Source organism: Sipha flava, unplaced genomic scaffold (genome assembly GCF_003268045.1).
Source record: "Sipha flava isolate LNK unplaced genomic scaffold, YSA_version1 1_pilon_pilon, whole genome shotgun sequence".
Classification (NCBI taxonomy): domain Eukaryota; kingdom Metazoa; phylum Arthropoda; class Insecta; order Hemiptera; family Aphididae; genus Sipha; species Sipha flava.
In genome coordinates this window covers 4,736,889-4,748,479 of record NW_020272783.1, presented here as the reverse complement: position 1 = coordinate 4,748,479, position 11,591 = coordinate 4,736,889, and the positions used below count along the sequence as shown (strand labels likewise).

The 11,591-nt window shown below is 28.0% G+C and overlaps 1 protein-coding gene across 6 annotated transcripts; it reads right to left on the bottom strand.

Moving 5' to 3' along the window:
* Positions 1 to 2,057: 2,057 nt before the first annotated feature.
* On the bottom strand, positions 2,058 to 9,234 carry LOC112681988 (target of rapamycin complex 2 subunit MAPKAP1-like). Of its 6 annotated transcripts, none has more exons than XM_025552393.1 (10): positions 9,155 to 9,234; positions 8,894 to 9,045; positions 6,186 to 6,317; positions 5,999 to 6,121; positions 3,872 to 4,014; positions 3,625 to 3,794; positions 3,368 to 3,544; positions 3,270 to 3,310; positions 3,057 to 3,173; positions 2,058 to 2,670 (listed from the first exon to the last, which is right to left on the bottom strand). In XM_025552393.1, exons 1-10 carry the CDS (start codon positions 9,223 to 9,225, stop codon positions 2,267 to 2,269), a joined length of 1,530 nt encoding a protein of 509 aa, XP_025408178.1. In that variant the 5' UTR covers positions 9,226 to 9,234; the 3' UTR covers positions 2,058 to 2,266. The 6 variants fall into 6 exon arrangements, with proteins under 6 accessions (XP_025408178.1, XP_025408181.1, XP_025408180.1 ...); XM_025552395.1 differs by lacking the exon at positions 9,155 to 9,234 and adding an exon at positions 9,123 to 9,140 and having other exon boundaries at positions 2,060 to 2,670; XM_025552396.1 differs by having other exon boundaries at positions 2,059 to 2,670; positions 6,186 to 6,327; positions 8,894 to 9,219.
* Positions 9,235 to 11,591: the final 2,357 nt, after the last annotated feature.

Sequence of the window (11,591 nt, the reverse complement as noted above, 5' to 3'; positions counted from 1 at the left end):
TTTTATGATTTATTAAATATTATCCGTTTCATACGCGATGTAAGTACCTCTCGTTCCGGGATTTTTTTTTTACGTCATGGAATGAAGAAAACCATAGACCAGTTAATTGGTTTATGAAGCCATTAATGATCCATACTCTCTCTAGGAAGGAATACCGTATAATTTTACTCAATGCTTCGCTTGTCACCAACTTAATTCAAATCAAGTACATAAAAAATCGATGAATTTGATGAAAAATAATGGAAAAGTAAGAATATTGAAAAATGAAATTGTAAGAAAGGAGTTTTTTGGGAACAACTTATTTTCAATATCAATGTAATTTTATTGATTAAATTTACTTGGAAGATAATTTGGATTAAATTATATATACATAGGGTCAATTATATTTACGGCTACCATCCATCAAAAACTTTTTCCCACATTTATTGGAATTAATTAGTGGCGAAAGGGCTCTAATTTTTTTCTGACAAAAATAATCATTACCTAGTACAATTTATATTTTATTTTTATGTTAATAGTACCTAATTTGATATAGAAACATTGCTAATTATATTTTACATTGATCCAATGGCTTAAAATTTTTTTTGTAATATACAGACTTTAAATAATTAACCACATTAAAGTGATGGAGTTACATTTCTTGATGCCCGATAATTATTAAATAATAGTTTTATCATGTTTAAAAAAAAAATTCAGAAATAAATCAAAAAATATCCATAAAATATAAATAATTTATTAAATTATAAATATAAATAATTGTTATTTTATTAAAAAAAATATGGCCTTACAAGATTAAAAACGATTTATTTTTTTACTGTATATAATATTAGAAATAAATCAAGAATTAATGTGTAAAATTAAAAACCTTAATTTTAGCACAAATAATATAAAAACAAGTCTGTATTCAGTGGCGGATTGGCCTACCAGGATACCGGGAAAATTCCCGGTGAGTCTGTAGTCGTATTTTAACACTGGGCTGATGTACTTGGATTAAAAATTATTTTATAAAAATGATGTATTTAAGTATATTGGATTTCATTGTAAGATTGTAATAAAAACCTAGTGTAAACTTGATGTAAACAGTTTTACAAGCATTTAATCCATGATTAAAGGAGACTTTTATGGAAAATTATTATTATTGGATGGTGGGTAATTTCCCGGCCCGAGATTTTTAACTAATCCACCGCTGTTTATAGTTAATAGTTATAATCTATGGTAATAAACATTAGTAAATACAATTAATAATAATTGTACATAGCTTGTGAAGTTTATGAAGCAATCCACTTATACCGTTTGCCTATGAGTAAGGTAGAGTGATATTTAGATACAAACTTGATAAAGAGTGGTGTTGCTAAAAAGATTGAGAAAAAGAGCAACACTCTCCCTGTATAACTGGATCCAGTTGATGGTAGCCACTTAAGATTAATAAAAATTTATTTAAAAATAGAGACAACTTTTTTAAACAGTAAAACCATAGATTAAATATGAAATCTATGATAAAACTATCTACTAAGGACCTAACATAGGACAGGGATGGCAAATCCATGGCACGCGAAAATTTTTACTATTATATATTATAGTTATTATTATTTTTATTATATATTATTATTATTATGTACCTAAATTAACCTTTTTATATTAATACATTAATTTTACAATCAAATTATTATATAACAAAATATAATATTTTTTATATTTTTTCATGGCACGCTCTAAAAAAAAAGGTAATTTTGGGCACGCAGTGTTCAAAAGGTTTGCCATCCCCGATATAGGACTTTATAAATATTATGTTTACGACCAGTTTCCAGTTTATCCAAAATAATATTCATGATGTAATTTATGACTGAACTAGATTCCATTTCTGCTTGTAGATAAATGTCACTTTTAGTATTATAAATTAATATCCAGGATATGAAATGTATACATTTTTTAGAGGTATTAATTTATATTTTGTTAATATACATTAATAATATATTGATGTATAGTTTAAATTGAATGCATCTAAAATAGAAATTGATTTTAAACATCAATTATTTCATAATCAATTAACAATAATTATAATTAACTTTAAAAGAATGGTTATATGCAAGTATTTTAGAAGTAAAACATATTTTTAAATAATGAGAAAATTAATTACAATAACACATTTTTAGACATACATTCAGTATTAATTTATAGTCTTTTAATTTAAACAAGTAAAAATAGTTCTTAAAAATAATACATGACATATTGACACCCAACTAAAATATTTCATTAGAAAATTATATTATCTAGGACCAAGATGAAAACTTCTTCGGCGATGTGATTTGCGTTCACGTAATGAAATATATTCCTGTCTTCTTACACTACATCTAAGTTCTAAAATATTATTAATTTTTTGTACAATATCTTCAGCCACTTTTTGCTCAGCTTCAAAATCATGATGTTTAAAGTTCCTCCAAACAGCTGTTCCTTGTTGACTTGGAGCACTATCTCCAATACTAGAACTCAATGCGGTGCTATCATACACTAGTCTTAATACAGCTCGATTGTTGGATTTTGTTTCTGTAAGATCACATGCTACAACGCAATCCATGTCATATGTAGCTGGTTTTTGTTTTGTCCATGAAAATTTAGAAGTAGATCTTTGCTTAACAACTGGATCTAATTCAATTTTCTGACCCGATATTCCTAAAGATAAAATACAAAATATAGTCATATGAGAATGTTGTTTGAACTGACAACAGTGAAATTGAAACATATTTTACAAAATTGTATAGATGATAAAATTAAATTTTATTATGACAAAAAAAGTCTGGTAAGAGACCCAATTTGAATAGATTCTTGAGAAAAATCTGTTGAATTTGAAAACAACAACATATAACAAAAAAAATACTCTAGTGAATGACTTGTAGTTATTAATTATTTAAAAATATGAATATTACCAACAAATTTGTCTCAAAGTATAAAATATTTAAAATATGATAAAATAATCTTATGTTAGATCATAAATTTGTTTAAAAATCATTAGTATATGAACATTAGTATTCAACAATAATAAATAAAAATTTACTTGCCTAAATGAATTTCTATTTTTGCTCTAACTTTATTTAGTATATTCACATTATATAGTTGGTACAAAGGAGCTTCAATAGCGAGAAGTTTATTTAACTCTCCTTCTAATTGTTGTTGAGCTAAATAAAATAATAATTATAACATAGTTAAACATAATATTAAAGACAATTTGATTTTAAAAAAAAATATTTTTTTTTAATAAATATTTTATTTACCTTTTGTACTTATATTATCACTTAAAACTGAATTTCCATCCCTAGAAAAAATAAATATGTATTATACACTTGAAAAATTCAGAGAAAATTTTTCTTACTGTGATGTTGGTGAATGATTAGAAATAGCTGGTGCTAATTTACTGTCCCGTTCAACAATAGCTAAGAATCCAAATCCAAATTTAGCAACAGTTTCTCGAGAATCTAAATATGGAAAATCAAAGTCAACTTCACCATCATCTTCAGCTATGTATAGAGCATAACAATTAACACTATCCCTGTTGAAAATTTATTAGAAAGATTGATATTTTAATATATTTTAATAAAATTAAAAAATAAATATATATATATATAATACTTCAAAGTACAATCAGGATATTCAATAGTACATTTCCAGCAAACCAATCCTATTAAATCATGAACTTTGGCCGTAGCTATAATTGATACTTGCATGGGATAATTACGACGTTCCAAATTTAACATAGTTATAAATATACCATATTTTCGAGTAGCTTCACCTAGTTGAGTCTGAAAAAATTATTTTAGAACTTATATATAGTATTATTATTTTAATAAAAAAATGTAAAAGTTAAAAATATAGTTACATTTCCATCATATTTAGAATATTCCCGAAATGGATTCAGTGGAAGATATGGGCAAGCTTTCAATAATTTAGATAGTTCAGAAATATAATTTTTTTTTTGATTACTTATATCTTTCTTGGGGAATAATTCAGCTTTTTCTTCATCTAAATGTTTAAAAAATTGAATTAATTTTTATAATTAGTTTCATGTATATATAAATACTAAATAGTAATTTAAAACTATATATGTAAATTTAACTTACTTTGTGGAACAAAATAAATGTATTAATAACAAAACATTTATGATAGGCCTACCAAAATAAAGAACTAATTTAATATATGACGGGAATTTAAAATGGATACTTTAAAGTCATATAAGTTCATATTAATAACATGAATTTGAAAAAAATGAAGAATTATCATCTTATTAAAAAAATGATTCTAAACAAAGTTTGGAGTAATTAGCATAATTAATATTTCAGTTTGAAATAATTTTAACTTAAGTGTTTCATATAACAAAGGTATTATATAAATTAACATACATATATTTATAAAATACCTTAAGATTTAAAATTTTCATTAACTACATTGTCATAAATAAGTAATGAATTAAATAGTTTATATAATTGATAAACATATAAAATATGAATACAAATATTAGTATGCTTATTAAAACACCAAACATAATACAGTCAACTTGCGATATAACAAATTTCAAGGGACCGAGCAAAAAGTATGTTATATCGAAAGTTCGTTATATTGAAATTCATTATATCAAAAGCATAAATCAACAAAATTTGTTTAAACGTTATTTAAAAGAAAATTTAGATTTTATTAGAGTTTTATAATAACATGCCAACGTAAAATATTAGATTATTATTAAATATTTTATTAGATACATTCATACATTCATACATTTTTGTTTATTACATACATACTTCTGTTTTTTTTTTTGTGTGTGTATCCATTTGCGCTTACACGATTAATAATGTTGTCCAATTTTAGAATATTACAAAATACACTATCGTCAATATCATGTCTTTGTAAATAATTTAAGACGGCGTGGCGACCTAATTTTGCTACATTCGAGCTTACGGGGGCTCTTCGTCACCAGTTTTATTCAAAATCTTATCATTATTGAGAACACCACAGGTAGCCAGACCTTTGTTCGATAGCAACAAATTTATGTTTATATTTAATACAATTAACATTTAACAGACGTGTATCATATAAACGATACATGAACATCTTATCACATAATAATAGCCGAAACAAGCTCGTAAGATGTGAAGTATCAATCTCCAAAATTGAAAAAATTCGTTACATGCTTGAACTTTGGCCAAAAAATCTTCATTATATCAAGGGGACCAAAATACAATTAATTTTTTGTTATATCACGAGATTTTCAAGGGTCCGACAGTTTTATATGTTATATCGAGGTTTTCGTTATATCGAACTTTGTTATACCGTGAGTTGACTGTATTTAGAATGGTTTTTCATGCTCATATTAAATTTCCAACATTTACTATAAAGAGAACATTGGAATTTGTTATGTAATTTATTAAATAAAAAAACTAGTCACATTTGATACCAGGTGTTGGGTGGATCACTGAAAAATGATGAACCATTGTTTTCAAAAACCTATTCTGAATGAAGGTCAGGATAATATAGAAGTTGAATATGTTATCTTATAATCATAACCCAAGTGTTCCACACAAAACTATAAAATAATTTGATATCCTTGAGTTAAAATTGTATGTCTTCTAATATAAAATGTCATAACTAAGAATTGAATCAAAAAAATTATTTAAATTTTTAGTGTAAAATGTTTACATTATTTTTACTTATTTTCAATAATTACTTCTTGCAATACATACTTAAGCTATATTATAAATTGTAACTAATTTTGGATTTGTATTTAATATAATGTATAACAACAAAAAAAAATAAAAAAATGTCTATGCTAAAATTTTTAGAAAACAAAATTTGAATTGAAAAAAAAGTGATTTAAAAATTATGCTGAAATGTTTAATTTTGTGAAAAACATATAAATTTGAAAAAACTATATTTCCCAAGCAACAAAGAAAATCTAATTTACAACTCAAATATATACCATCTATTTATTAATTTAAATTAATATTTAAAATACCTGTAAGGGAGACAGGTGTAAGTTCCCATTTTACATGGCGTACATTGGCAGATTTCATCATATTTCTTTGCAAACGTTCTAATTGAACTGATGTATGGGACCTTTGACGACGAACTACAAATTCTTTGGAAATATAAAATAGTTAATTAAGTAAAAAGAATATCAATATTTTTATTAAGTATTATACCAGTGTGAATATCAAGTGACTCAGTAATTTCATCTTCTTCTTCGTTATCTTCAATTCCTGGATATGTGTCATATTTTGATGTGGATATTGTTTGAAGTAAATTGTCTCCACCCATTACCACTTCGCTAATCCCTATGAACAACTTTATTATAAAAAATATCTAAAGTATACATTGTAAATATAAATACTAAAAAATATAAAAATAAACCTTGAATAGAACAATGTTTAGTGTACAATCACAATCACCACCTCTTTACAACATCGCACCTCCAAAACCATAAACTTCCAGTACTTTAATTTCAAAATCTTTTCCTGGACAAAGCGGTGGATTATTAAATGTCGAGCAGCTATCAGATTTTCCAAATCTTATGTTTTCATCCATCCAAATTGCTTGACCATCACCACCACCGATAGTTATCATTTTAGAATCAGCAGCCATAAAAAGTTCATTTGAATGACAAACATTATCATTTTCCATACCCACCCATGGATATTTTGATCTTTCAGGGAATAAACTAAATAAAAATGTTTCACCGGTTCCAAAATATGCAGTCCTGTTTCCTCTTTCATCTTTTCTATTTCTTTCAAGCCACTTAGTAGAACAATAAGCTCCAAACACATCATCAGAACAAGTTTTAATAATTAATAATGTTGGTTCATGCTGTTCAACTCTAAAATAAAATGTGGTTAAGCTACATCCATGTTCTTCTGTAGTATATAATAAAATTGGTTGATACATGGTAATCCGCATTGGTAACCAAGACCACAAAGTAAAAAGTTCTCGTGTACTAAGTGTATGTGACATTAGTTGGATATTTACTTGGGATTGACTTGTGGGTAAGTTTTCACTGGAGCGAGATCTTATTAGTTGATGTGAATTAGATAAAACTGCTTTTGACTTTAAAGACATTTCAGTTTTAACAAAAACTCTATGTAAATATGCAGCACTTAATGCTCGAATACCAAAGGCTTTTTTTAATAATTTATTTGGACTAGCAGGCATTTGTCGACAAAATTTCATTAAAGTTGCTTCTAATCCGTTATTATAAGCTTCTAGGGCCCAAAAAGAATTTCTTTTACTAGAATGCTTATAAAATAGTTTCAATATAGCCATAGCAATTCTGTATAATACTTTAATTCCTTCATGTAAGTAACAGTCCATAACTCTAACAACATGATGGAATGGTAAACCTTGAAAAATCCACCATATCCAATCAGTATATACATGCTCAATTTTGGTTACTGAACAAAATTTTGTCAAATGAACTGAAGCACTACTAGCATATTTTTTGGTAGCTCGCATAACTGTTCTCCATGTGACTTCATATAATGACTTTGTTTGTGTCATAAAAACTAATCGCTTTGAAGATACAAGACTAGTTAGACTATTATAACATTCTTCTTCAGGCATAAAATGTAAAAATAATGATACCAATGAATATATTGCTGGACTATAAGTAATATCAGGACATGCAAATCCTAGTACACAAACAACTCGATCAGCTACTTCTTTACCGACTGCATTTAAATGATAAATATGTCTATGCTTAGAATCAACAAATGGTGGCAATATACTTGTTTTATCTGGTAGATCTTTAGTACCAAATAATTGCACTACTAGATCCCAATAAAAACCTTCAGTCATATTATTATTATTGTGTTGTTTACTTAGAGCTGACCACAACTGACTTCGTATCATGTTATCGGTTGGCCAATGATGACAGCGTAGTAGTTTTTTTACATCTTTGTATCGATTATGAGTAATAAGGTGTTGGATTTCACTAAATGTCTTAGTAGGCTGCTTCTTGGTGATTGTACATTCTGGAATAATTAATGGTATGCTGTCGACATTGACTAGTGATTGAAATGGCTGGTAATCAAGATCGTTGACAATAACCATGATTTTGTTTCGACTAACGTATGTAAGCACAATTATATAAAAAACACAAGAAAATTTAACACTATACAAAAAAAATACAAAATAAATCAAAAAATATATGCTATAGTTAATGCTTTACAGCATTCGAGATTTAATGAACATTGGAAACCCATTCACAAGATAAGATTAAAAAAAAACTTAAAATATTATATCAAACTATACATAGATCACAGATTGTTGTTTACTTGCACTGATTGGATTCTGTACCTAGGCGGTCCAGATTTTAAACAACACATACAATTTTTCTGTAGTAAGACACGACGCTTTAATTGTATAGAACGGTTAAATACAAATAACAATAATATATAAAATAAAAGCAAAAATGTTCTTTCAAATATTATACATATACATAAACACAAACACACACAGAGTAAAAAAAAAAATAATAAATATGGCGTAAAACATGAATACGGAACACGGCGAGGAATTTCTATGTAATTACCTATTTTTTTTTTAAAACGCGAGAAAAAACTTTCGTTGAAAAAATTTTCTCCAGATAACCATGCCCCACCCTTGAGACACCTTGATAGTACACAGTGTTACCTGTTCGAATGGTTTTTAATCCGAGTAAACATGAACGTGTATTATAGGCGTGTGCTTGTGCCTGTGCGTGTGCGCGCGTGTATATGTACTGTTGTTCAATTTGATATTTTTCTCATACGGTCGAGAAATATTTCTACACTAGCCATAGCGCGAGCGTCCTACTTGCCGATAACCCACCGGCGATAATCGTAATCTCATAGCAAAAAAGCTTTGACATTGTAATTACCTGTGTCATCAGACGATATGAACGAGTTTCTGATGTGAGAGAGCAGCCAATGTTTGCTGTCGTAAAGCGCCATTGTGTTTGGGCTACGACGGAATGTGCATGGTGGCGCGCGAGTGGGTGACGACGTTATACACCGCTGATCGGTCGGACGGCTAAGGAATGAATATTAATATTAATTAATTATAGGAACTAGATATTCGATAGTCAATCGTTTTCTATGGCTTCATACACGGGTTCATAAACCGAAACATATTATCTTACACTCCGTGTGATGTTATTGTATTTTCAAACAGCACGCAGCTTTCCATGATAAGCAAACGTGATAAACGCATTGATAACTGAGGTCTGAGAGACTCAGTGCAGACGTTTGGTCTTTTTTCTGTTCACGTGAACGTTTTCTGAACAATATGCTAGACAGGTAGCCAGGTAGGTTATTCACCGTAACCGTTTGATAATCTTTACGCGTTCGGTAGATGCACGTAGCCGCGGTGTCCACTGAAAAAGGATATCGACTCACCTACCTTGGAGCGAATGCGTCTAATTCCATCTACGCGCGGATCGTTTATGGTGAAATTCCTTCTCATGCGTACGTGAATGTACGTGAATCGTGATAGGCACACGTAATGGATATTTACTTTTATTCATTTTTTCCACAGTACCTTATTGCTCTGCGTTCCCCCAACGCGCTACATTTTCGTTGTGTGTCTGCCGTACGGCCGTAGCTCAACGTACCGTGTAATGTTAATACAAGTTATAACCCACTATAAAGTATCATCAATGTCTGGTAAAAGTATCCGTCACTTGCGGGCGTACTGCATCAAGTGACCTTGGACGAGTCAAAAAGCCTGTGGGGAATATTACAAAAGCACTGGAAACGATATGAGATAGATGTCTACAGATGTAGTGTGCGTGTACATCTTGGGAGGATGCACAGAATATTAATATATTGCTCGTGTCTGGCTCCAAAACAAAATTTGGCAACATTACATTGTCGATGCATACTGTTGTTCACCTGTTGAACTGAATTTGGAAATAACGTTGACCCGAGACTTACATCGTACCTACCATGATAATATTGTTATTTGTTACATATTATATATTTAGGTACGTACATTTAGGTAAATAAATGATTAAAATCGTTCATATAAAGATCAAACATCAAATTGATAAGGTGGTGTACCTACTTTTGCTTTAAAATCTAATATTGTAATCAATCATAGATTTACTTGTTTTATTATCTTAATATAGACGTGTCTAACGTGTCATGAAACATGTTCTTATACGGTTTTGTTATAATATTGTTGAACAACTCGATATCTCTTTAAATGGCCTATTGGTATACAAGTGTAGGTATGTATGTGTAAGTATATGTGTATGATATAATATATAATTGATGTCAGAATAATAGACTTGAGATAATATGCATTAACAAAATATATAAATTCTAGTAGGTACATCGTCCATACACTGAAACATTTATCACAAATACGTCTAATCGCAACGGTGGCGCAAATAGAAAAAATTCGCTCAAACTCCCCACCAAGTATTTATTTAAACTGTATAATCTCTCAGGATTTTGACAGGCTTATGTTTCACTTATCTTTATTATACATTGAAATATTTCATAGATAAAATAATTAACTAGGTATGTAATACCTATGCATGTGTTGAAAACAAAAAAATAGTAATTTTTAAAACAACAACATATTATTACTGTGATACTTATTATTTAATGATATTTAAAATTCTGAGTGAAGCGAAGAATATATTGAAATTCTAGTACAATAATACTGTTTTTTTTTCTGTAAAAAAAATCGTATGCGTAAGGCATATACACTAAAAGTCGTCTCATCATTCATATGATATGATACTCCATATGATCAAACAATGAACCTAAGTTTTTCGATTATAAACGAACGAAAAAATTGAATACATAATTAAATTTGTCAATAATATGTACGAATAATTATAGTTTGTAATTGTAATACTATAAAATATAAAGTTTGGTTTTAAGAAAAGGAATTGGATATTATAAGTTGTATTAGAATATTTTTTTTGGAATTTAACTATAGGGCTAAAGATCTGTCCTAGTTAATAAAATTGGAATAAGTTTATTTTCTATAAGTTACTGTAAATTGACACTGGAGTCTAATATTGAAAGACATTTTTTACATTCAATTTTGATATTCTATTTTGAAAAATAATGTTAGTTGCAAATAATTGGTCAGGTCATAAAATACCTACCTTGAGAAACGTACCTACTATTATTTTGATTAAGAAAAAATTGTATTCACAATAATTCCAACATAAAATTACATAATTGAACACTAAAATTGTTTATTTTTAAGTAAATATTATATAATTGTGTAAGTACCTATATTTAAATGGTGTAAATGTAAGACGTATAATAATGTATGAGTACGTATGTATGTAATAATAGTAGCAAAGATAAAATTATAACTTAAAATTATACCTACAATTATGTATTTAGTTCTATGAAATTAAATTAATTTGAATATGTAATTACGCCAAGATTAAATTATTCAACAAAGGCCAGTTGTTTTAAAAATAACTAGCTGAACTATAGATAAGAATAATGATTTTCGAAAATAAGAATCTTATTTAAAATACGTGTGTATTATTTTTCAAGCAAATATATTTTACTTTTTTTTTTTAGTATATACAACCTTTATCTAAT

Bases quoted from the DNA above. Each gene is read 5' to 3' on its own strand.
- LOC112681988 (XM_025552391.1), bottom strand. From the start codon at position 8,085: ATGGTTATTGTCAACGATCTTGATTACCAGCCATTTCAATCACTAGTC.